Source organism: Morone saxatilis, unplaced genomic scaffold (assembly GCF_004916995.1).
Source record: "Morone saxatilis isolate NCDOM2014 unplaced genomic scaffold, NCSU_SB_2.0 Contig1, whole genome shotgun sequence".
In the NCBI taxonomy this organism is placed as follows: Eukaryota; Metazoa; Chordata; class Actinopteri; family Moronidae; genus Morone; species Morone saxatilis.
Genome location: NW_023339651.1, coordinates 12,591,066 through 12,617,277, shown reverse-complemented (window position 1 = coordinate 12,617,277; position 26,212 = coordinate 12,591,066). Strand labels below are relative to the sequence as shown.

The window sequence follows — 26,212 nt, the reverse complement described above, 5'->3', positions numbered from 1 at the left end:
GGGGGGGGGGGGGAGCTGCTGTATTGTAGCGCCTGCGGGCAATGCTCCCAGTCAATATATATCTCCACACTCGCTCCTGCGCTCCTATTTGAGCGGGACGCGCTGCCCTCTCAGTGCCGCTGCAGAGGAGTGACAGCCAGCCACACCGGGACGCTCTCCAGGTACGGATGAATACATTTCCTCTTCTACTTCCAAGTAGCTCGTGGCATGCACGCAGGTTGGTTTGTCAAGATTAAGTAATATTTAAAAAAATAAAAAAGTAACTTATGTAGAGTCCTGCTGTGCATGGAGCCTTTGCATGCATTTAGAAAATGCCTTTGGTGTTGTTGCATTTTATTTTGTAGTTTTTAAAATATAAAAGTGTTTGGTTTCAGTATGAGCTTATAGTTAATGTAGTTTGCTGATGTTTAATACTTAATGTGGTCACAAAATGTTATAAACTATAGTTTATTTTATATTTTAAGTTAAACTAAAGGTCAATTGTATACACTGCATTTCCACAAATGTAATTAATCATTTAAATGTTATAATTATACAGTATTATAAAATGTAATTAGGATGCATTTCCTGTAACTAAGAATTATTATATTAATCCAGAATTAATTTATCACCAGCAGCATTATCTGATGTTTGCACGTCAAATGTAAATGCCAGTTTATCATTTTTCTATTGGTGGATACAATAAAGTCAAGGCTTTTGCTTGTAGAAAATGTGTTTTCTTAAACAGCTGTTTGGTTGCAACATCAAATTGAATTAGAAGGATATTTGTTTCGGGCTTATTAAAAACTGAAATATGAAACAGAGATTAAGACTACTGACAATAAATGTGTGATCTCTTTCTTCTTTTCCAGGCAACCAGCGCATCATCCTGACAACCTTCTTAGGTAAATTGTTTAACTTAAAGTTTGAATTTAAAAAACACAAGAGCTTAAAAACAACTTGAGTTACAGTCACTGTGTGCATTTGCTTACTGTACAAATAGTCCGTCCCATAGGCTGTCAGTGGTGTTGTTGCTGTTGCATGTAACTTGTCAAAGCTTTTAGTGTGGTGAACCTCCTTAATTGCAACAATAGATGTTCAAGCGGCTAGGCTTGTTTGATCATCAACCCTAAAAGCTTAAAACATGACCGCAGGGTTTGGATATGGGGCAGCGGGGGGCCAAAGTGCACAGTCAGTGGAGAGGCCAGCGGATAGCAGTGGCCAGGAGAGGAAAAAAAAAACTACTGTAAAAATGATTTTTATTGATTGGTTCGTACTAGCAGCTGTTAGGCTCCATTATGAGCTCAAAGCCCAGGTCAGAGCCCCGGGGCGGACAAGTGAGCCAATCGAATGGTCAGCCACTAAACGAGCCAATTCTGAGGGTTCAATTGGGAGAGCAGTTGGTAACAGCCTGCCATCCTGTGTTAGACTCACTGTGTCTATTATCATCACCCATCATCGTGCTGTGGGTTTTATAGATGAGCTTGTCTGCTGTCTCTCAGTGTAACTGTGTGTGCTTCGCTGGCCTTTATCTCAAAACTTTGTCACAAGCCTGTATAAGACAGAAAAAAGGCTGGTTGGTGAAGTTTATTTTTACTTCAGTTTGGACCCTGAACATCACACAGACTTTCATCTTTGAATGACCTGGGGAAAAAGACAAAATAAAAGCCTCAGAGCAGAGTGTTTTAAATTGAGGAGCACACTCCTCCTCACATCTTCTTTCACCGCAGGGTCCACCCAACAGCCTGGCTTAAAGTATAAAAAGATCACAAAGTTTCTGTAATTTAACAGATGAAAAAAAAGAACATTTATTGTAGGGGATTTCAATTTATTTTTGGGGATTAGTGGAGAGAAGGGTAGTAATTAAACTAATGCTGTGGGTTCGTGTTTTAAATGATGAAGATAAAAATGAAAAAAGAGAACACAAGAGAGTGAACAGTTTACATTAATAAATAGCAGATCACTTCAAAACTACAAAATAAAATAACGTAAAATAATACATTGATTTTAAAGTTTTTACCCTTTCTTATAAGACACCAGTCAAGTTACAAAACCTAGAATCCATCACAAAAATTAAAGCCTTTTAAAAATTCCTTCAGTATAATATATCGTACATCATAATGGCTTAAAATTACAATGTAATTATGCTATTATTGCTCATAATAGCACTCCAGAGGTAGTAAGGCGAGACAGTACAGGAGAACATGTGAACTTATGCACCATGTCCTGACCCAGATCCCAGACCTGGCACTAATGACGCCCTATAGGCATGACGCCAGGCTCTCATTAGGAACCAGGCCTCAAACCCCCAACTCCTCTATCTCCCTTCTACACCCACCTCTCTGCAACCCTCAGCCTGGGCCCGTGTTGTGCCTGTAGACGACCTCCGAGGTTCCGGCCCTAAACTCACGCGGGCCTATGAGTGTTGTTAAGGCCCCCTGCACAGGTGCAGAGTCTCCTGTGACAACCCTGTTTGCCCCCCAGCCCTGGACCCTGCTAGCGCCTGGTACTGCAGTGGAACTAATGAGTAGTGGCAGGTAAAGTGAGAACAGAGCAGCGTGGGCCTCCCTGCAGTTAGGTTAGTGGCAACCCTCAGCTTAGGCAGGCAACAAATGGGGTCTCATAATACACATATGTGCATAATGATATATACCACCCCTCAGTGCACACACAACTTTATCTCCGATATTTAGATTTCTTAGAGGGCTGCATTCCTGCAAGCTGCAAGCTTTTCAAAACAAATAGGGAAGTGAAATCGAAAGGTATTGGTAAAATGTAAAATGCCTAATCTTTCCATTTGTTGTCTCTGATCTGTTGATGTTTTGCTGTTTCCAAGTTTATCCCCTTTACTTATACAAAACGGTCTTGTGTGTTCACAGGTCAAGAAATGATCTTTTTCATCTACCTAGCAAACTGAGGAAAAACCCACATCCAATGAAATGTACCCTGGCACAAAAGATAGATAATTAAAAATCTATCTTGAATTTTCATCATTTTAATACAATCACACAATCTTAACAAATATCAAGACGCAATCATGTCCAAGGACGATGCTTGTAAAGTGACGTCTGCCAGCAAACACAAGGAGCGCAAGCCTAAGAAGCCTCACTATATTCCCCGGCCATGGGGCAAACCCTACAACTACAAATGCTTCCAGTGCCCCTTTACCTGCATGGAAAAGTCCCACCTGTACAACCATATGAAGTACAGCCTGTGCAAGAACTCCCTTTCTCTGCTCATAGAGTCAGACTGGCCATATAAAAAGGGCAACATCCTGCACCCAGAGCAGCTACGGCCCTTTCAGCAGGCACATGGCCTTCAAGCTACTGGGAAAGATGGGCTGGAGCAGGTAACAGGGACTGAGGAGAGACAGAGGCAACGAAGGGCTGTGGAGGAGGAAGGTGAGGACAGGGAAAGCCAGGGAGCAGAAGATGAGGAAGAGGGAGGACGAGGAGAGGGAGTGGAGGTCACTGGGCTGACGAAAGACAGCTCTGGTAACAACAGAGGAGACGCCGCAGAGTGCGCTACCAAGAAAACCAAACAGCCAGAATCAGAACTTCTGATGGCTGACATGCTCTCCCTGGAAGATCAGCTTTTACGGGCGCGCTCAGTAGAGGTAGAGGCCCAGCTCAAACACTACAAGCTATCCAAGACATGTCTAACAGCTCCTGGCCTGCTGTCGGAGCAGTGGCGGTTGTTAGCGTCCAGCCACACTAAGGCAAAAGCTGAAGGAGCTCAGCCCAGAGTGAGTAGTTCAATCCCCTGTTACCCTCCTCCGCCGAACCTGGTGGATTACCAGGATCCCACTGGACTCAACCTGTCCATGCTCGGGGTGGGTTACCCCATCAGCCCCAGCCTCTTCTCCTACATGAACTCAGCCATTCCCACTGCTGCCGCGGGTGTCAGTGCCCAGACCCATGCGCAGCTTGCCCAACTTCCCTTTCTGGCATCGGCCGCTCAACTGATGCACCCAGCCTCCAGCACCCACACAGACAGAGCTCTAATCCCCCCTCGTCTCTACTACCCCTTCCTGTGTGAGCACGCATTCGGAACGGCCTCTAGTCATAGCGATGCCAGCAAAGTGCTCAAGACATCCACAAACAATCTAGAAGCGAATCCCCTGTCTGGCTTCCAGCCCAAAGTAAATCTGTGGAAAGTGCCTGCTTTGCGGCCAGGGACTACCGCAGTCTCCCCTGCTGGCTGGGTATCACCTCAGAGAGACTCTCCTGACTTGGGGTACAGGTTGGGGGATAAACTGCAGGCTACAACAAAGGAAGGTAAAGCCAGCTGGGGACTCAAGAGGACAGGGGCCCCACTGGGGAACCACGAGGCACCCGTGGACAAGAAGCCGGCCATGGGTTTCACTCTGGACTTTCTGAAGAATATTCAGACTGCATCAAATCTAAATATGGCAGCGGACAAACTTCTCTTCCATGGAAGGTAAAGATTTCCATAAAATGTTATTTTTTAATAATTATAGTAAGAGTAGGAGTAGGAGAATGATCACTACTTTTTCCATCATGTAATTATTTAGACGGAATATTACAAATGTAGGGGTACTTCATTTTGTTTTACTGTAGTCTCATATATGTAACAAAAAAAAGCCCTTAAACTTCTCCCATTCTCAGTTTACAGGATGCCCAGCTTCAGACCCGGCCCACTGAACTATGGTACAACAATCCTCTCACCAGTTCCAACAGTGAAACATCCTCTCTTTCTACCTGTGGAGGACCCAACAGCCAGGACACAACTGCTGCCCAGAAAATGGGGGAGGGAGCTTCAGAGTCAGTGGCTGCTCTCCTCAGTGACCTCTCCAAGGCGTTGCAGGAGTACCAGGAGGCTGAGCGCAAAATCTCCCACCTAGAAAAGGAGGACCTTCCTGCCCAGCGCCACCTCTGGGAACACCTGAGCAAAATCCGCAGCGAGCTCTCCCACATCCACCAGGCGCTGGAGCGGACGGCTCGCCAGAGCGACGGGCCTCTCGATCTGTCAGTCAAGAGGGTCTCGTCAGAGTTGGTTGGTGACCACGGCCTGAGAGAGGATGGCAGCCTTAGAGACAACACGACAGAGACAGAGGAGGAGGACGAGGAGCTGGAGGATAAAAAGGAGGAAGAAGAGAATGAGAGCGAGAGGAAGGCGATGAAGGCTTCACTGGAGAGTCGTAAGCAGTCTTTGGACATGCTGATAAAGATGAGTCAGGCATCGGTGGTAAACACAGAGGTTCTCTCTCCCGGTGGTCTTGGCATGAGGCCCAGTTCTGCTGAGGCCTTATGGCCGAGCAGAGCCACAAAGTGTGAGGCAGACTCCAGCGTTCTGCTCTGCCCCGACGGTCGATCAGTGGTGTTCACCGACATCCCCTCCTCTGCCAAAACCCCAAAGAGACCCCCGTCCATACAGCGACTAGAAGCCCAGTGTCCCCTGAGCCCTTTGACAGCGACTGACAATTAAACTCCTGTTCTTCTGACTGTAACATAACTGATTCCAAACAGTTGTTCAAATGCAGTTGTCTTCATTATTACTGGCATGTATTTGATTTTCACTGGCTGGAGGAGGACTGTCACTCTTATTCTCAGTTTAACTCCACAAAAACCTCGAACATTTTGCACCTTATAAGACAAACAGAGAATGAATGACAATATTTGAAAGGAAAGTCTTAAAAATGCACTGTGGACATTGATTGTTACAATAATATTCTCCTGGAAATAATTTAAAAATGTAACATCAGCAACAATAATTTACATCAGAATAATTTGAACAATTAAATCCATTAAAATCATGTTGAGGGACAATCCTTTAAATGGATTTGTAAATATTGTAATTACTTAATAAATGTAAGTAAAATGTTTTAAAGGGTAAATGGTTTTATATGGATAATGTCATGTTGGACTGCATTATTTCACTTGATGACAATAAATTGTATTATACACACTGTATTTCTTTGAATAAACTGAGTAAAAACAAAGAGTTTCATTCTTTTTATTGAAGTGGAATATAAAATTTAAAATGGGAACAAATTATTTAAACATAAATCCATCTTTGTAATGTTTGTTGTTCAGTCCTGTTGGGTAATTACGACCATAGGGCTAAATGCCATCAACACAATCATTTAGAGTCTAAATAAGCGACAAACATAGTGGCTGCAACACCTGACTCTGCTGTATCGGCCCTGACATAGTCAGATGGCTGCACTAAAGGTGAAGTAGCTCCTTAAGCTAAACTGCCACCAGTGGCGTCACCTGTGTCTCTGCTCGTGCCCCCTGCAAAGGTCAGGGCCCCAGGGTCGAGCTCCACAGACTAAATGGAAGACTACCTGTCGCCCCCAGGACAGGCACCTCACACTGGGCTGCCCTGTGTCGTCTGACCCCTTCACCACCCTCACACTCAAGATGTAGAAGCAAAGGTCAGCTGCCATAACCAGAAGAGGTCACAGTGGATGTTTAGGTCCAAATGCCTGCCTCATCCTTTTCATTTTTTCAGTTTAGACTTTATATTGGCTGAATGTCGAGTTATTTCAGAAACCATATTTGAAATTTAATACTAATTTACTTACTACTATGTTCTATAAAAACAAGAAAATATTTGCAAACAATAACAATTTAAGGTTTTATGAATAATATATATTAAGAAATGTGAAAAGCATCAACATAGAAAAAAACCCAAATACTTCTTGTTTATTAAAAAAAAATTTAAGAAATCAGCTGGTCTGGTCTGACTGGTTTAAGAGTCTCTGCTAAATGCCAATGTGGATGTTTTAAACATGAAAAGCATTGCACTCGCTCTGTTGTAGCGCCAGGATCCAAGTAGATAGCGCCCTCATGTGGACATTTGATTTAGAGCTAGAGGGACAGCATGGCACATTGAGCACCTACATGGTGCTAAAAACAAGTGATCTTTGTACTACATTTTCTCAGTCGTCTGAAACTTATCACAGTCACAATCGGCGTGTCTTTAAATGTCATTACCAAGACAACTGACCAGAACAAGAACTATTTTCAGTAGTGTGAAGTGTGTAGAGTGAAGTGAACATAACTTCCTTCCTCAACTGATTTCAGTTAATAAGAAGTTGTGCAAACTGAAGGAGCATAAGAGGAGCATAAAAGGGTATGTTCATATATTTTGTAATTGTTAGGGTTGGGACACACTTAGTGATACTGTAATGCTCAAATCTAGACTAAATAAAAATTTAAAGTAAAGGTATTTATATTAAATATATCACAGTACAGAGTCAGAGTGGAAGTAAGTAAGAGGAACAACATACAGTAAAAGGTAAAGGAGATCTTTTATAATGTACAGCACTGTTAAAGTTGTCACATTAATTCAATATTGTCAGTTGTACTGTTGATTGACTTCCACAAATGGCTATATCTACTTCTATGCTTAATTAAACCAGTGGTTCCCAACCTTTTTCTTTAAGAGACCCCTTTTCTATCATTGAGTAAACTGACAACCCCTGACTAAGTGACATATTCTATGGGTATTTTATATATTTTATATATACTGAATATTATATTCAATGCATAACAGTAGAGAACAGCTGATAAACTATAGAATGAACGCAAATAGTGAACACAACAACTGGAGGAAGTTTGTGTCAAACAAGCGATTTGGATGAATTTTGAATAGATTTCCTGAGAACATGATATTTTTAGAATTATTTGTCTGTATTTGTGGGTGGTTTTTTTTAAGGCTTTTTTTTGACAAAACAGTGTTTTCTTCCCCCTGATGCTCAGCCATTGTTCTATTAGCTATTTGGTTGCTCTGTGTTCTTTTCTAATGCAGGTCGAGGCTGTTTAGCAGAGAGAGAAGGCTCTGTGAATATAGCTTGTGTTCACCGTGCCAAAAAATCAGGTAGGCCTACTGCAGATGCTTATTCAAATGTCAGTGCAGCAACTTTGTGAGATTATCCTTTAACTTCCTCACAAGGTTTTTTTCTCTTAACACATTTTTATATTTCTTTGGTCAGACCGCTGTGCAGCTGTCAAGTAAAATGGTGCAAACTCTTCTGTTCCTGCTTTTGCTCAATGCCTCGGCCTGCTGTGGTTTCGGCTTTAAAGGCTGCTCTCAGAACTACCCCATGACAAACACCATGTGGTGCTTCAACCAGAACATTGATAACCTCTCTGATGTCATTAGCATGCTCCCAGATAACATAACAACAATCAACCTGTCTATGAACAAGATCAGAGTTATCCCATCTGGATCATTCAGTCAGGTGTTTGGGCTCGAAAGCCTGGACCTGAGCCAGAACCAACTGGTTTCTCTAAAAGGAGGAGAATTCAGAGGCCTGGATGTTCTGCATTTTCTCAATCTCACTTGCAACAACATCTCATACATCCACTCCAATGGCTTTGATGGACTCCCCAGCCTGAAAATCCTGCTTCTGACCCACAACATGCTTTCAACATTTTCTCCAAGTCTCTTCAATTCCCTCCCAGCAATTAAAGAAATCAATCTGTCTCTGAACAAGCTGACGAACTTCAGCTGTGGAGCATCCTCCACTCTTCAGCAGCTCGATCTTCTTGCAAACAACATCCAGAGGGTTAATGTGAGCTGTTTTCCTGCCCTTGAATACATCAGGCTGTCCAACAACTCAAAGCTGGAGCTGCAGGCAGATGTTTTTGCCTCCAACCCCAGACTGAATACTCTGCTTTGTAAGGGAGTTAAAGCAGAGATGCTAATGGGACTATCTGCAGAGAAAAAGAAGAATCTCTCTTGGGTGGAATTTTCTCTGTTTGTGGAGAAATCTCCATTGACTATCTGTGGATTGCTGAAAGGAATGGACAAACTTGAGAGATTAGAGGTATGTGGACTTCTTGAGACACAACATTTTCTTGCTTATGTAACATCTATTTTTTTTAAAGAAATATAATATGAATTTCCTTTGATACAGGTTGACTTAAAAGGATCCAGGTTACCTCAGGCTAACACCACCCTGCTGGACTGCGCCACTCCACACGTGGTTGTTATTGCGGATGCAAACCTCGGGAATGTGGCCCAGTTGTCGCTGGGGAGGGGGAAAACAAGCAGGCTTTATCTCATCAACTGTGGGCTGAAGCAGATATCTCGTACCACATTTGGCGGTTACCAGGGACTGGAAACACTGCAGCTGAATCAAAATAAGGTTGTCATTCAACAGGACACATTCAAAGGCCTGACCAACCTCACCTTTTTAAGCTTCGACAGGAGCAGAATTCGTGACATTGACCCTGAGTGGTTTATCCCTCTGAAGAAACTGACTCGCCTGTCTCTCATGAAAAATGAAATCACTGAGTTTCCACCAAATGTATTCAGTGCCCTTACTACACTGGAGCAGCTCTACCTACAGTTTAACCTGCTAAAATACATCTCCAGGAAGCCCTTCAGTAAGCTACGGAGGCTAAAGAAGCTCAACCTCAGTTTGAACATCATTGATTTCATTGAAGAAGGCTCCTTCCATGACCTGACAAAGCTCGAGTATTGAGTATTCTCTGCTTGTCTGTACAGCGTTTCTCAATTTAGCTCATTGTCCATTTATTTAACACATCTCTCTGTCCATTAGATACCTGGACTTAAGTGGAAACCGCATCAAGAGGCTGACACCATCTATTCTGTATGGCCTGACGAATTTGAAGACAATTGTTCTGTACAACAACCGCCTTCATTTTAAATCCTATGAGAGTCCTTTCATCAACCTTACTTCTCTGGAGGTATGACATATTTTTTGGTCAGTAATAAAGAAGAGTGATGCACTATAAATCTATTGTTTTATTTGTTTACCTGTCTATCTTCCATGTCTAATTTGCAGCTTCTGGAGATGAACTACCAGGGGCCCGGAGGTCGAGGCATTGGTAACATTGGACCGCATTTCTTCCAAGGTCCAAGTCAACTTATCTCAGTTGCCATCGGGCACAGCATCATGATCGACTTCCATCCTGACGCTTTAGTTCCTCTGGTCAATTTGAAATACCTGTACATTGCTGGAGTGGTTATGAAAACCACCAACCTGAGTGCAGTGTTGTCCCCTCTGAAAACACTGAAGAAGCTGACTCTTTACAGGGCAGACCTTGATGCTCTGCCTGCTAACCTGCTGCCTCCAGATAATACACTGGAAGTTCTCAAAGTCCAGTCAAACCACATCCACACCATGGACAAAATGGTGCTGGATGCTCTGCCAAGGTAGAGGAGCTACTAAAATGTCTGGCAAGCAGCTCATAAAGAAATAGTTTTGAGATTTTGAGAAATAATAATCTTTCTCACCAAGAGTTGAGAAGATACCCTCAAGATACTCTCAAGCTACCATCAGCAGCCTTTAAAGAGCCATAAACAGTTAGCATGGCTACTAACAGCAAGTTGTGGTTTTATGGGCTGTCTGCTGCTTCTGTGTCCACTTTATCTGTGCTGGCATATAGATATATGGTGTGAATTTATTAAAACAGTCAATCTTAGTGCATGTTTGTGTGTCTTTCTAGATTGCTTATATTGGACATTACAGATAACCCACTTTCCTGTACCTGTGATAACGTCTGGTTCAAGAGCTGGGCCGTCCACAACACTCAAACCCAGGTAATTCTGACAAGCATTAATGTAGGTTATAAACCAACTAAAAGTACATGGCTATGACTTATTATGACTGTATAAATCTTCTTGTTTCCCTTCCAGGTGTCCCGCCTATACAACCTGCAGTGTGACAACAACAGGAGAGCTACCTACCTGTGGCAGTTTGACGATAAGGCCTGCTCCTATGAACAGGTTTCCTTCACTCTCTTCATCGCCTGCTCTGTGGTGGATATGCTGTTTGTATGCGTGTGTCTGGCCTGGCACAAACAGGGCCCTACTTTGCGCTTCCTGCTACTCACCCTTAAGGCAAAACTACGTGGACGTAGGGGCGCAGCAGGAGCCAGATACCAGTATGATGCATTCATCTCCTACAGCTCTAAGGATGAGGCCTGGGTGATGAAACAGCTGGTGCCCAGTCTAGAGAGGCCAGCTACTGGTGCACAGAGGCTCAGACTGTGCCTCCACCACAGAGACTTCCGCCCCGGTGCTACTGTTCTGGAGAACATCGAGGCAGCCATTTACAACTCTCGCCACACCATCTGTGTAGTGACACGTCACTTCCTGCAAAGCGAGTGGTGCTCTGTGGAGTTTCAGCTGGCAAGTCTGAGGCTTTTATTTGATGGCAGTGACGTCCTGCTGCTGGTGTTCCTAGAGGAGATACCCGAACACTGCCTGTCGCCCTACACACGCTTACGCAGAATCGTTCATAAGAAGACCTACCTGATGTGGCCCGAGGACCCAAAAGAGCAGGACGCTTTCTGGGTCAGACTGATAGATGCTTTAAAAGGAAATGAGGAGGAGGAGGAGGAGGAGGAGGGAGGAAGAGGAGGAGATGATGAGTTGGCACGGCTAATTGGCTAGACCAAATGGTAAATATTTCAACATGCCCATAATTATCTTTTTACAAACTGCAAAGTGTATTGAGCAGTGTTTTGGTGAGATTTTAATTTCCAGGCTGTAACTTGGTACTTATAATTACCAAATATTAACCAAATAAAATCTATTTAATAGGAAATTAATAAAAAAAAAAAAACCAAATAAAATATGTAATGTCATATTGTTGTATTGGAATGACTTGTAGTTACTGAGTTGTTGTTTTTTTGTATTTTTGGGGGCTTTTATTGCCTTTTATTGCCTTTTATTGCCTTTTATTGATAGTGACAACCGAAGATAAACAGGAAAGGGGGGCAGAGAGAGGGGATGACACGCAGCAAAGGGCCGCAGGTCGGATTCTAATCCTGGGCCGCTGCAGCAAGGACTCAGCCTTTGTACATGGGATGCCAGCTCTACTAACTGAGTTAACCGGGTACCCTGAGTTACACATTTTTAACTGTATATGGATTACCCTTTGTAGTACTATTGTTACAGTTACTACAATTTCACTGTACTCTTACCTTTGTTAATATATAAAGACCCAATAAATACAGGACACACCTTTCTATGACGTGTACACTTTTTGGCTTTGTCAGTGTTTCGTTAGTTTTAAATTGTTTTCATTGTGCAGACTTACAGTGGACTAAATTCAACAGATGGATTTAAGTTTATTTAACTTTTTTAAAATTTACATATCAGATTATACATTTGTAATGGGTTTAAAATAGTATGTTTACAAGTAGCTTTGGTGAGTAATATTTTATAAATATTGTCTTAGGTAGCTATAAAACTATATAAAGCTAGCAGTAATAATGACTCACTTCTTGTTTATTCTGTGCCCATTATATTACTGCACAGTTGGAAAAGTACTGCAAGTAAAAATCTATATTTAGCTTCTAGCTAAGCTCTGTTTACTCACTGTCTGGTTGGTGTGACTTAATGTATAACTTCACCAACAGTGTGCTAAGCTCGAGTAACTTTGTGTGACTAAGGAGTCTCCAATAGAAAGAGAAACATTAACCACCATCCGCCAATACTACATTGGTTCATCATCACATGGATTTCCATTATTCCAGGAACAAAAACATGTTACTCCAAGATTTCCAAACACTTCATTTATTTGACGTTATACATTCAAATGAAAATAAAAAATATTCATATATATTTCATATAGAGCTAGTGAGCAAGGTACAAGTTTAAAACAAAACACAGAAGTCTTCCGTGTGGCATATATATTTACAAGGCGTGGTTTGAATACTATACAGTGTGTATCCATAGCTGCACAGGTTTCATGGATGTTTATATTCTTTACTCAGTTGAGGCACGACTAGATTTCAGTGAGAGGTCAGGGATTGGGCCAAGTGCTTCAAGACTGCCGCTTACAGTAAAACATTTCAATCTCAACACCTAAACAGTAGGACTTGCAAAGCAAAGCTTATTAGTGTTAAGAGTTCCACACTAAAGCATAAAGTAGGAAAACGAGGCAACATGATCATTCAGCAATTCGAATGATACTGTACAGTCATGCAAAGTACTAAATAGTTTTTCTGAGATGATATTCTCACACCAAAGTCAAAAGTGAGCAAACACAAATTCAGGTTTTAAGAAACTTAAAAAAACAACAACAATCCAGTATCACTAACAAGTCACGGTTGTTCACTAAATTTGACAGAAGTCAGGATGTTTGGTTGCACTGCAATAATTGACTTGAAGTCACTACACCAATTTGAGACAAATAAAAAAAAAAAAAAAAGAGATTCCTCAAGTAGTCAAGTGATAAGTGCAATCCCACCCCTCTTTACCCCTTCACACACAGACACTCCATTTTTATAAAACTCTCATACACAAGCAAGGTAAGCATCACATTGATTTCCACTATCAATCAAACCATAGTTATAGTACAGCAGATGCCCCAACAATCAATAGCAAACCATACTCTTATATATATCCAGTAGTTATGTACAACAGAACTGGTGCAACATTAAACACATTAAAAATTATTAGATATAGAAACTGTAACAATAATAAAATACAGCAGATACTTAATTCATATTGGGAAATATATATTATTCATACTGTGTATTGCTGTCTGTTTTGGCATTCTGGAGGATTAATAAAAATGCTGTCATGTATCCCTCTCACAGCTTATTTGACACATCTCCAACTTGGACAGATTATACATCTATGTATTTTTTTTTAAAGGAACCTTACACAGGATTGATTCAATAAAACTTTTCCATTAACTTAAAAAAAACAAACAAAAATATGACAACTTATTAGAGGCATGGAAGCAGCAGGTCCAGTTTTAGAATTGACCGTGACAGATTTTTTCCATTTCCTATAAGAGTCTTCAGCTGATGCTGGCATGGCCGTAGCAATCTGACCACACACCAAGGTCAGGGAAGGGAAAAGAAGCTTGAGATTTTTGATGTTCAAATCTTTTTGGAATCTTTTGCCTCAAAAAGCTTCATACGTTCCTGCACAGTTAGTCCCTCTTTCAGGCTCTGTTAGGATAAGAAAATAAAAAACTATTTTATTGTTAATAGATGATAAGGGCGCATTTGGGCAGAGAAGGGAACATTAAAAACAAAAACATGCACACAGACATCACAAAACTCTTATGTTTTATGATAGCCAGTTGTCAATCTCAGACACTCTTCTGCTCTAGATTACATACTTCCATTTCATTTTAAGATGTACAGGAAAAAGTGGTTATACTGGAACATGATCATGCCACACAAGACTGTACGTACCGTTGCGCACACTGACAAACAAACAACAATTACAGAAAGGGTATTTAAATTGACGCAGCAGAACAATGTTGGAACATATGAGATATTGCATTAAAAAAAAAAAAAATAGCTTCATTAGTCCACTGATATTCACAAACAACCCAAACAACTTACAGCCTGTAAGCTTAATGTAATTTTGGGGAACAACACATGGGTGACATCATTAAATATGACTAGGTTGAAAATGACATCATTAGGGGATTTTTAAAGAAATCGCCTTGGTCTGTCCAAAGAAAATAATCAACCTACCTGCACTTCTCAACCGCACTAATAGTAATATCTTACTTATTTAACCGGCTGTAAAAGCACAATTTGTTGTTTTTACACTATGTTTTTTGTATCAATAATTAGCAAGCTTTAGAGGGGCTGGTAGGTAGGTATTTTTATTTTTTTTTTTAACCAAGCTTGGTAACAGTCATGTTTCCTGTTTTTATGCTAAGATAAGCTATACAACTGCTGACTGTAGCTTCGTATTTACGTGCTATTAATTCTCACAACACTCATCAAAAAAGTGAATAAAGTATATTCTCCCAATATTATTTTAAGCGAAGTGGAATGTAACCAGAAAGGTTATTAAACTGCTAATCCCCACGCCTGTGATATTCAACTGAGGGGTGGACACTGCAATCAGCTTTGGTGGTGCAGGTAGGGGCAAAAAGGAAAGGTCTGGGTGAGGGGAGATCATGCGAGGGTGTTAAGGGCATGCTTTTCTCTACGTCATGTTATACCTACAGCACATCTTGGGACGGGGGTTGGGGGGGAATCATCCCACAATGGGAGTGTCAGCTATCCCATGAGACCTGTTCAGTGACAGACTGATGGACAAAACAGACAGATGACAAACTTACAGGACAAGAGTAAAAATGTCCTGACCGACCAACTGTGGAACACATTTCTACAGTATGATGTGGTTGAGCTGCAACGATTAACAGTGATAACGTCTGCACGACAACAGCTTGAACATCACAGCACACAGCAAACTGCAATGGTGCCTGGATTTAACTCCAACTGTATGTTTGAGACAAACTGTCTGTAATCAGGGAAGCAAAAACTATTTAATTCAACTTGACACTCACCTTTGACCTTACGCCTCTTGATTGCTTGAATTGCTTTTTCATGAAATCTGGATTACTTTTTGATTTCATAATATCTAAAAACACAATGAAGGTTATGCCATTATTAACATTAACCAGAAGTTACAGTATGTGCATGTGTAAGATTGAAAAAAATATATATAAATAAATTTAATAAGCAATTTCTGGCATCTATAAATGATAAAAAAAAAACTGGCAAAAATAATTGTTGTATGTTTGTTGTTATGTTAACAATACCTTCCTAAAATAGGATTTTAATGTACATATGATTTAATCTGCCTCATATAAGTGCTAGATCAGACCAGAGGTATGTAGGAATAAAAACACCCATTCATTTAGGGGTTAAAAATGTTAAACTGAAACTGAATAACTGCAACAAAATAGCAGTGAGAATGCAAATTACAACCAAATTTAACAAAATGTTTCACACTGGACCTTCAAAAGGTGGACTTTAAAAAGATCAAGAGTTCAATGGTAACTGAACGGGGGTACATAATGATTAAACGTAAACATGTTTTATGTACCATATCCAGGCGTGACCGTTCCATCGACAGTCCTCTCGCCTAAAGCTTCTGTGGCAATGAGCAGTTTCTCCTTCAGTTTGCTGATGTCGCAGTCAGCCTTTGCTTTCACAATGCTGAGCTCTGTATAGATGCCCTTATATTTGTCTGTGGCATATTTCTTGTCCTGTTGAAATGAAATCAATGATCAGTTTTTTTTATTCTGTTACAAAACATGAAGAAATACAGGTACATAACTTCAATAAATTTCTTAAAACACATAGTTTTTTCTTACTCTTAAAGCAGACTGCAGTTCATCTTTCAAAGAGTGGATTTCCTGTTTGAGATACTGGATCTCTGACTCTTTAATTCGTAGCAACACCTATAGTATGAAGAGAAACACTCATAAGATTAAAGAACAAATCCTTACTGAATGTGTGTGTGTGTGTGTGTGTGCATGGTGTGTGTACACATACCTCCAGTTCATACACATCTTTGCCCTGGGTAAGTGGTGACAGTGCTGTTTCACCGCTGAAACAGGAGCGCATCCGAGTGATCTCTGCAGTCAGTCGGTTATTTAATTCCTGTTGGACAGAATAAAGTTATCTTTAAACTTGTGGACAGAAATGTTTTTGTATGTAAACGTGCATATCTGTGCATTCAAACCTGGTTGTGAGCGTTTAACTCCTGGTTCTCTCTCTGACACTGCCTGAGTGCCTGCCTCTCGGCCTCCAGTGCCTGGGCCAGGTGAGCGTTCTCCAGACATTTCTGGGAGTACTGCTCTGACAGCACCTCCAGTTCTCTCTGGATGGACTGCAGCTCCTCCCTAGACAGGTCATCACAATATCAACTGGAATTCTCATCTGATATTTACCAGTGTTTCTGGGCCAGGAAGTAAGTTCCTTTCATCATAGTGACTTTCACAAAAGTTACTTAACAAGTTGCTCCAGTTTATCAGCTACATATGATCTTTTTGGCAGACAAGACAAAGGATTTACAGAGAGCAACAAGGAGTTAACAGACACACTGACAAAACATTTTCCCTAAATCAAAGAAGTCAAATGAACTTGTGAGCTCCTTTCCAGGAAATATTTTTCTCTTAAATATTAATGACGCTGTCAAAAAACATACTCATATTGCAAGCGAAGTTCATCAATGTCAGTGTTCACTCCACTCAGTTGGGAGCGATGGGTCTTCTCCATTTCCTCCTTGTGCGCATTCTTCATCGCTTCAATAGCTACATTATAGACAGATCACACACACATTTAATTACTGTCTTTTTTAAAGTACAGCATTATGAGTGGTAATACAGGTAATTTCTTTACCAGCAATTGTGGCAGCAGTCTCCTCAGCCAATAGTCTCTCTCGCTCTTCCATAAGTTTAGAAATCTCCCTTTGATGCTGCCTCTGGAGGTCTTGTATTACCTTCTGGTGTGTTTCTTCCATTGCTGCAAAGCCACGTTCACACGTGGCCTAAAGGAAGAAGGATCAACAATGTGTCATCACAAAATTCACTTTGCACTTACCACCTACATTTTAATTTGTGACTTTAGATTCAGTGCAATATCTATTAATACTAGGCTACACAGTGTGTCATGCAAAATCAGTAATAAGAGCCATGCAAGCTTTTTAGGATCTCAAGCACAGCTATGTTAGTAAGAGAGCGAGTTAGAGCAGTGAAATTCTATTTCAGCAGAGCTGCATTTGTCATTTATAGACTGCACTTCCTTCTATTACTGAATGTGGGAAATGGTATGTCTAGTGATGCCCAAATGATGAAGCAACGTTGGAGGCAAGTGAGACATTTTACACCTTTAATAGCCAGGATGTATTTAAGTGGTGACAACCTGCAGCAGACTATGTGTTTATGTAAAACTACTAGGGATGTCCCACCCTAATATTGCCTACATCATTTCTGAGTCATTTTCGATCTTCTGTGCCCCAAGTTGTGAACCAAAGCGCAATATGTCAATTACTATCACCAAGCGATGCAAAAAGAACTGTATAGCAAGGACAGACATTGGTTTGCATGCATTTCAGCATCATGCTTCTGAAGTGCTGCTGTAAGATGAAAACTGCATTTTTCAGTATTTTGTTCATACTCGAGATAAAGATATGAGACTGTCTAAATTTTGCCCACAAAAGATCCACACTAACACCAATTTCTCCACTGATAATATACAAAAAATATACAAAAACATCTGGTAGACGTGGATATATTTCACAAGATAATGATGAAATATTTGACCTACTATTGGCTCTAGATGGAAAGTTGGGATCACTGATGGTAATCCATCCAGCAGATTTGCCATCGCTAGAACCAAAATAATCATGTGGCTAAAAATCAATCTTTGTTTGAGCAGGTACTATATATTAAAGAGCTTGTATTGTGGCGAAAAAATGGGACATCCCTTAAAACTTCAATTACAAGTATGTATGTAATCTACTGTGCAGGTGTGTTAAATCTACAAGTAATCTCAAATATTCACAATATTTCCCAAATTATCTGTGCACATTAGCAGATTGATGAACTATTGCACTATTTATCTACTACTCTCTGACTTATAAAAGAAAAAAAGAAAAGAATCCACTAAGGAAAAAGGAAAGAGCAAAAACCTTAAGACTTTCAAAGTCTCTCTGGTATTTCTCTCTCAGGCTGGCCACATCTCCTTCTAGGTGCTTGTTCTCCAGTTCATCCCTCATGGTGTTCATCTGAGTTTCCAGCTCCTGGATCCGATCCTTCAGAACCACCATGGAGTCTACCTCTGACATGTTCTGTGCATTCTCCCCCTTCCCCTGCTCTTCCTCTTCCATTGGTGTAGTGGCCTCATCACAAGGAGGCGAATGGGAAACATCAAGGCCTTTTTTGTCCTGTTGGTACTCTTGGACACGTTGAATGTTTTCCATATACTGGGAATGTAACTTTTCAATTTCCTCTTTGTGGATTTGCTGCAGCTCACAGATCCTCTGTTCAAACTGCTCCTCCAGTTTCCTCACATGACTCTCGTGTCGCTCTTCCATGGTGTCCATGTCCACCAGCAGAACCTCTAGCTTTCTCTGACTGTCAGCTGTGGTCTCCATGAGGGCCAGTTCTGTTGAGGCACGGCCTTTCTCTGCTTGGCTAAGCTCTTGCTTGTGCCTCTGCTTTAGCTCTTCAGTCTCCTTCTGGAAATGCTCCTCCAGGAGAGCCAGTTGCTCTTGCTGCTGGGAGAGCTGGTTCACACGTTTGCTGATCTCACTCTTTAGTGTTTGGTTCTCCTTCTGGAGAGTGCCCACTGTTTGTGTGAAGTTCAGGCGCTCCTCTTGTAAGGATGCTTCATATTTCTCTTGGATTGCACTGACATTGTGGGCATGCTGCTGGACAAGAGCATCCATGTTTTGACCTGTCTGTTGACACCAGCCCAAGTCTTGTTCATGCATGGCCCGTAACCTGCATGCAACATAAGCCACTTGAGCTTGGATTAGGGCTTCGCGCATACAAAGAGAGGTACTTGTGAAATTATGTGAAGTTTGGTTCCCTAGAAGAGCATGGATCATTTTAGCCAGTGCAGGGTGGTTTCCACCACTTTCTATCTCTTGAGCATACTTATGGAGAATTGCTGCTTGTCTTTGAAGCTCATTAGCCAGGTTGTCATGTGCAGTTTGCAGTGATTCAATAGAGTCAGCACCACAAGAGGTACTTTCCCCCGATAAGTGTCTGTCTACAATTTCCTCAGCCAAGTCTCGAGCCTCTTCCATTTTAATCTGCTCCATGTAGGGAGCAAGTTCAGGGGGGTGAACGTCAGCTAACTTTTGTTTACTAAACCCAAAGTTATTTTTGACTTCTTTTATTACATTTTTCAAATCAGGTCTTTTGGAAGCTTCAATAATTGCTCTAAGAGCCATTTCCCTTTGATATAGGTTATTTCGGGCTTCAGTTAACTCCCTTTTCAGAATTTTGAACTTCTCTTCATAGCAATGTTTAAGGTTTTGAATAGAGTAGGCTAGCTCTGCTTTAATGAAGGTGTTAAAGATAACGGTGGCATCAACATCTACATCGGGTGAAACACTTCCCTCTTTGGATTTAGCAACATCTGTCTCAGCTTTCTCCAGTTCTTTCCAGAATGCACTCTCTAACATCAACTTCCTGGTCAAGACATCAGCATAAACTATGGCCAAGCAATCTTTGTCACTCTTTTTAATGTTTTCTATGTCTTCCCATATCTCTGCAAGAGCTTGCAGGATGTCAGACTTTGAAGTCTGTATTAACAAAGCCATTTTGTTCAACACTATTGCTTCAAATGACAGAGTTTTGGTAAAGAGGTGCAAGGCGTCTTTATCTAGAGTCTCTGGGTTTTGATTTTGATGGACAACTGGTGATTGCTCCTCCAATGTCTTTTGTCCTTGTCTGATGTACAGTGATGCATTAAACAAATCGTTCTCTATCTCTGACAATGAGTGTAGCTGTGAATCAGTGGTATCATGAGAGCCACTGAGAATAGCCTTGACTTTCTCCCGACTATTTTCCACATACACCAGGGCCATGGCATAATGCTTATTGGCAGCACTGCCCTGTATCCCACTTCCACAACTCAACTCTTTATCAGGGCTAGGCTTTGTTTCTGTCATCTTCAGATCAATCTTGGACATGTGTTCTGTTTGGATAGATCGTTGCTCTTCTAGATTCTGTGTGAGGTTTCTTAGTTTCTCCTCAGTAGCCAGCAATTTAGTCTCCAGGGCATGTATGATAGAGATAAACTTCTCTGGGTCACTACTGTGAGGGAATGTGATATCAGAGGAGATGTTTCCTTCAGTTAGATGGATGTCCTCATTTACGTCCTGATTAACTTTTTGTCTTGTCTCTGCAAAGGTACTGCTCACATGACTAGTGTCCATGCTCTCTAGATTTATGTATTTTTGGCACTGAATACTGGAAAAACGTATCCTTGGTCTCTTAGCTTGAGATTCTTTATCATCTGGGGGGTTCTCTGTCTTGGGTGTCTTGTCAAAGGAAAGTGGGAGCCCTGTGTTTGATGATAAGGAGGCTGATGTTTTCAGCCTTACCTTCTTGGTCTGTTCTGGGTTTTGCTTCCTTTCCATCCGTAGGTCAGCATAGCCCAGCTGCAAAGCATTGAGATGCTGCTCTAGCTCTGCTATGCGGTCCTCTGCAACCACAAGCTTCGCTTGCAGGTCCTTTTCAGCACTACAGGGCTCAACCTTACCTAAGAGGCTTTGACTCATTTGACAAAGAAGCTCCTCCTTAGCTTGCAATTTATGTTCTGTTTCCTCCAAGCTGTTGCCAAGTGCAGTCATTTTAACAAGGGCCTCTTTCAAGTCGTCTTCCTTACGTTCCACCAGCCTCTCATACATCTCCTTAGTTTGCCGGATCTCTTCCTCTTTTTCTCTAAGGAACTGGCTCATTTTCTGAAACTCTTGGGTAGCCCTCTCATATGAGTGCTCCAGTGTGTTGTAATCAGCCTCTTCCGTTTCCAGACGATTGCGGAGCTTATTCACCTCACGGTCTGCTTCTGCAATCTGGTTAATTAGCTCCTGACAGCGGCATGTGAGATGGCCTTTCTCTTCTTCTAGCCTACGTACACTCTCCCTCAGTGACTCAACCATGTCAGTCTTATGGGCCAGCTCCTCTTGCAACTTCAACATTTCCTCCCTGTATTCTTTGCTTCCTGAGGCCTGCCTCCCTCTTAACAGGGCCTCCACCTGCTGCTCAGCCTCCAACAGTCTGTTCTCCATCTCTCTCTGTGCAGTTTCAGCCTCAGCTAATCTTCGACATAGATTCTGTCTTTCCCTCTCATGACTCTCTTGCATGCTATGTTGCTCCTTCCTCAGGCGTTCCTCCTTCAGTGCCTGACCCTCTTCAGTAGCACTTAGCCGAGCAGTCACCTCCTGCAGTCTCTCCTGCAGCCTCTGTATCTCTCTCATGTGGTCTCGTTGCAGGGCTTGCTGGCGCTCCAGGTGCCTAAGAGCCTGGTTTCGCTCTAAGAGGTTGGCCTCTACTTCACGGAGTCTATCTTCACTGTCCTTCAGTTGGGCTCGTAGGGTGGTCTCACTACGACCATGTTCCTCTTCTTGTTCCTTTGAACGCTCCTGCTCTAGCTTGAGCTCATTGCGCATTCTGACCACAGCCTGTTCACTAGCCAAGATTTCAGCCATTGCAGATGCTAGTTTAGTCTGCAGAGCCTGAATATCAGTCTCATGGCGGTCTACAGCATCCTGGGCTTCTGTGTAGCTTCTCTTTAGTGTCCGAATCTGTTGTTGAGCAAGGTCCTGCTTACGCTTTTGGGCCTCCAACTCGCCCTGCAAATCTTGATTAAGTGCGTGCAAGTGTTGCCATGGCACTCTGTGCGGTGAAGAGGAAGGGGGTGTTGTACTCTTGAAAAAGATTGATGAGACAGTTTCATTAATGACATCACCTTACTTCCCATATCATATACGGAGAACCACATCTCGGGGGTTACCAGGAAAATAAGTTTGCTCCTTTTGCTTTTGATAAGCATTTTTTCCAAGCTTCCACTGTGCTTTTTCAGAGGTGACTTGGAAATTGAAAGGTTTTAATGAATACACCTTCCCACCCCCCAAAAATACAAGAAGAAATTGGAAGAAATGGGAGGCTAATACAGTGATTAAAAAAAAAAAAAACAGACCAACTAATGAAGTAAATGTAATATGATGAAACAAAATGACATTCTGGCTCTGTGATAAGTTCACTCTATACTTAAAACCGCACAATGTAACAAAGTGTAAAAAAGCACTTAGAGAATGCAATTCTGAAACACCAAAAAGCATGCAGAAATCAAGCTTGGAAAGGACAGACAGACAAAGCACAAATGAACAAAGAGAAAAAGCACAGCGCAAGGCTCCTTGATCAAGTTTCTTACCTTAAGCATATCAGATCAAATAAATTATTTTCCCAGGAGATGTGAAACTCCGCAAAAAACAGTTAGTGAAAACTCATGCTAAGAACACCACAACCATGCTGATCAATTTCAGAGAATAAGCACCCACACCCGTTAGTAGAGTTTTATACAAGTTATAGTAGCCACACATAAATATGATCTATCATGAGCCAGTAGACTGTGTAGCAAAAATACAATCTACACAGTACTGTGAAACAGTTAATAACATTTACTAGCAAACCTTAATAGCATTCTGAACATTTAATGCTCAAGATTTCTTTGTCAAAATTAATGTTGCATTGCTATTTTTAAACATATACTAATCCTGCATGATGAATTGTGAATCTTGTACCTGCAGTACATAGCCCTCTCTGGCACTTTGTTCTCTCCCTAGTGCATTTTCCAACTGCTCTTTTAAGACGTTGTTTTGCTTCTGTAGTCGGTCCAGCTCCTTCTGCTTCTGTCCCAACTATAACAGAGAAAGAAATAGAACAAATAATGAATGGCACAAAACGCTCAGATACATTCATATTCATGGAAAATGACCACATTAAGGAAACACACCTCTTTGTCTAGCAGCGCAGCAAGCTCATGTGCAGGCAATCTGTCAGAGGTTCCAGAGTTTCCTAAAGCTGTGTTGATGGGGATTTGCTTCTCTTCTCTTAATGGTGTTGTCTCCACCTGATGCCATCGCTGCTCAATCTCTTCTTGGACATCTGAAGTTCTGTTGTCCTTCTTATCTCCACTAGCAGGATGCATGGCTGTAGGGTGGTCTACTTCCATCTTTCCTTGCTCTTGGCATTCAGATATCGATGGCTGTACCGGGGATGTAGTGTTTAGCGTGGAAGTCATGGTGACACTAACAGTATTTGGCATGTGGGTTGCACTAGTTGTGCTATGTGGAGGGACACCCCTCCTAACATTCTCCTTTTCTGCTTCTTCTGTCATAGAAGGTGGGTGAGCACCTGACACAGAAGAGGTTTGGAGTGAGGAGGTAGAGACAGGTGAGGACGCTAATGAGGAAGGAGAAGAGGAGGGAGAGCAATATGAGGAAGTTGTGGAGAATGATGAGCTGAGGTCGACTGTTTCTGCTCGTTCCTTCATAGGCTTTTCTGTCTGTTCCATTTTGAACTCTGACCAGTCAAAAGTCTTGGAGCGACCCTCTCGTCTGCGCTCACGAACGCGACTTTTACGGGGCTCAGAGGGAGGAGCAGAGGCATTGTTGCCAGCTGGCTGTCTGTGGACGTCAGACTTGAGGGCCTCAGTATTGGGACTTGGCTCGGGGGTGGTCTGTGGACACGGCTCCAACATCACTTGGGCTTTTGTCTTCTCCTCAGGGAGAGATCTGAATAAACAAAAACACCAAAAATTAAAAAGACACATAAGATGTCTTTGACAGAACACGATTATGATTTGTTACATTTACATCAGCTGAAGCTACAATACTATTACATAGAGCTTTGCTGGACAAACAACAATGCATACACTTCTTGCAGAGCAGCATCATTTAATTGTGCATTAAAAGCCTCATAACAATCAGTGAAAAAGCGTAAACATCACAACGCTTATATTGCACACTGCATTAGGCTCAAAGCAGCTTTAGTGTTCACAGTCATGATCTGAGGTAAGCCTTAAGCCAGATGCCGGTTTTTAGTGACTATGTTAATGAAATTTGTATAGTTGCTTAACGCTGAAGAACGCATTTGCAATAAACTGCACACTGATTGGCACTTATAGTGTTAAGGGGCAGAGCATCTTTTAAAAAAGGGACCTGACGGAGTAATCTATTTTCACCACGATGGGGTGTCAGGAAGTGTGAGTAAGGGGAAAATGAGAAGGGACAGAGATCAAGAATGAGAAAGGTGTCTGTAAGGCGTCTATGCACAAATACCAAAAATATCACACATTCCCCGCATGGAGAGAGCTGCCTAAGACACACACACGCAGAGTAAGGTGTGTGACTCAGTAAATGCGGGTCAGAGCATGTATACAGTATCACATGGGATGAGCTACTTGAAAGGTAATACTCAGCTTTTAAGCACACAAAAATAAATGTTAAGGTTGTAAAAAAATCATCAGGTAAAGATCTTTATATCCCAGCTCTTCTCTCTATTCACTCTTTCCATCTTCAGTTGTGAGTTGTGACCATTCCCAAAGCTTACTGAATAGTCACATTACAATGATCATTAAAATAAGTCTCTGCTGTTCCTCAAGAGCAGGTTGGGTAGATTATTCTAGTATGTTGATGTGATTGCAGTGTGTGTCTCTACAGTGGCACAACTGACAGGGAGACATTACTCAACAATCACATGACATAGGGTGGGACGACAAACACGCTGGGGCTGACATTGCTGAGCAATAACATCACTGTTTGAGGAGGGGGAGATATTCAACACACGAGCACTCCAACCTGGGCTTCAGAACGGATAGTTTCAGAGAGATGTTTTTCCTGGAAGCAGGGTGAAAATACCAGTTGAGAGAGGAAGAGAAAGAAGGAAAGAGAGGGTGATGAGGAGAGAGGGATTAAGATATAATAAGTGAGAAAAGCAGTTGTTATATCTGCCAGTAGTTAAAGTGTTAATCCTCTTTGGGTATTACCGGGTGACATCTGGGGCAATAGTGGGTCGCACATTCTTCATAATGGCCTGAATCCAGTTGCGACGGATTCCAGAGGTCATGGCTGACAGGGTGCACGCTCCCTCTTTACACTGAAAGCAGACAGGCATCGCATTTACATGACTGACAGGGATGACAACATGTCGATAAAAATAACTTTTCAACACAACAAAGAATCTAAGCAAATGTTTTCGTATGAGCCTCAAATAAAGTTAAGATATGCAGCAGAGGAATTCCTCAGACAATGAAAGGCTCATTTGTTTTCTTTCACTAAATGTGAGTAGAAAATCTACATTTTTTTCAGTAACTTCTTTAAAAAAAAAGGTCCAGTGTGTAACTGAGAGCATCGATTAGCAGAAATGGAATATATTATGCAAACATATGTTCTCATTTGTATATAATCACCTGAAAATATGAATTGTTGTGTTTTTGGTACCCTAGAATGAAACCTTTATATCTACAGACCCATGCAGGTTGCCTTTCATGTTGAATTGCCATGCTTCTACAGTAGCCCAGTAGAGACAAACCAAACACTGGCTCTAGATAAGGTGTTCAGTTTTTTTTTTGCAAGTTTTGTAGCCACTATAGTTTCGCCTCCGTGGTTGAAAGAGGACCACTAAATGCCACTACACACTACTACTACCATTTCCAAAAACTAAATCTGAAGAAAACAATGTTGTTGCTGTTGTTGATCTGAACATCCTATGCACTCGACCCTTCAGGGCAGTTGTTTTGTCACAAATTTAGACAGCTTGATTGCAGTTGCTGCCTTCAGGGGTTTACACACTTTTTCTTACAAAGAGTCGTCAAAAAGTCTATGTTCAGCTGAACTGTAAATAAACTGAATACACTATGGATTTACCTTAAGACCTGTGCAACATGGGTGTTTTAAATTGACCGCCCTATAGTGATAGTTGTACTATAGACTC

At 41.6% G+C, this 26,212-nt stretch overlaps 3 protein-coding genes across 9 annotated transcripts in view; 2 read left to right on the top strand and 1 right to left on the bottom strand.

The window, feature by feature from the left end:
- Positions 1-3,016: 3,016 nt before the first annotated feature.
- On the top strand, positions 3,017-5,427 carry prr35 (proline rich 35). Its single transcript, XM_035669809.1, has 3 exons — positions 3,017-4,419; positions 4,608-4,980; positions 5,020-5,427. Exons 1-3 carry the CDS (start codon positions 3,017-3,019, stop codon positions 5,425-5,427), a joined length of 2,184 nt encoding a protein of 727 aa, XP_035525702.1.
- A 2,521-nt stretch (positions 5,428-7,948) lies between these two features.
- On the top strand, positions 7,949-11,619 carry LOC118331240 (toll-like receptor 13). Its single transcript, XM_035666046.1, has 6 exons — positions 7,949-8,779; positions 8,870-9,432; positions 9,518-9,665; positions 9,764-10,134; positions 10,428-10,521; positions 10,618-11,619. Exons 1-6 carry the CDS (start codon positions 7,967-7,969, stop codon positions 11,374-11,376), a joined length of 2,748 nt encoding a protein of 915 aa, XP_035521939.1. The 5' UTR covers positions 7,949-7,966; the 3' UTR covers positions 11,377-11,619.
- An 869-nt stretch (positions 11,620-12,488) lies between these two features.
- The window catches only part of si:ch73-103b11.2 (myosin phosphatase Rho-interacting protein), a 48,027-nt gene continuing 34,303 nt past the window's right edge, over positions 12,489-26,212 (bottom strand). For 3 of the 7 annotated variants that reach the window (XM_035665688.1, XM_035665713.1, XM_035665721.1), the window contains 12 exons: positions 25,266-25,375; positions 25,078-25,116; positions 23,232-24,012; positions 23,020-23,136; positions 17,100-17,247; positions 16,906-17,011; positions 16,441-16,600; positions 16,251-16,358; positions 16,070-16,156; positions 15,799-15,961; positions 15,257-15,330; positions 12,489-13,892 (listed from right to left, as the gene is read on the bottom strand). In XM_035665688.1, the coding sequence (XP_035521581.1) occupies positions 13,821-13,892; positions 15,257-15,330; positions 15,799-15,961; positions 16,070-16,156; positions 16,251-16,358; positions 16,441-16,600; positions 16,906-17,011; positions 17,100-17,247; positions 23,020-23,136; positions 23,232-24,012; positions 25,078-25,116; positions 25,266-25,375 (1,965 nt within the window). In that variant the 3' untranslated portion in view covers positions 12,489-13,820. Of the gene's footprint in view, positions 13,893-14,912; positions 14,996-15,256; positions 15,331-15,798; positions 15,962-16,069; positions 16,157-16,250; positions 16,359-16,440; positions 16,601-16,905; positions 17,012-17,099; positions 17,248-23,019; positions 23,137-23,231; positions 24,013-25,077; positions 25,117-25,265; positions 25,376-26,212 lie in introns of all 7 variants that reach the window. The other 4 variants (XM_035665706.1, XM_035665728.1, XM_035665697.1 and 1 more) reach the window with 3 other exon arrangements.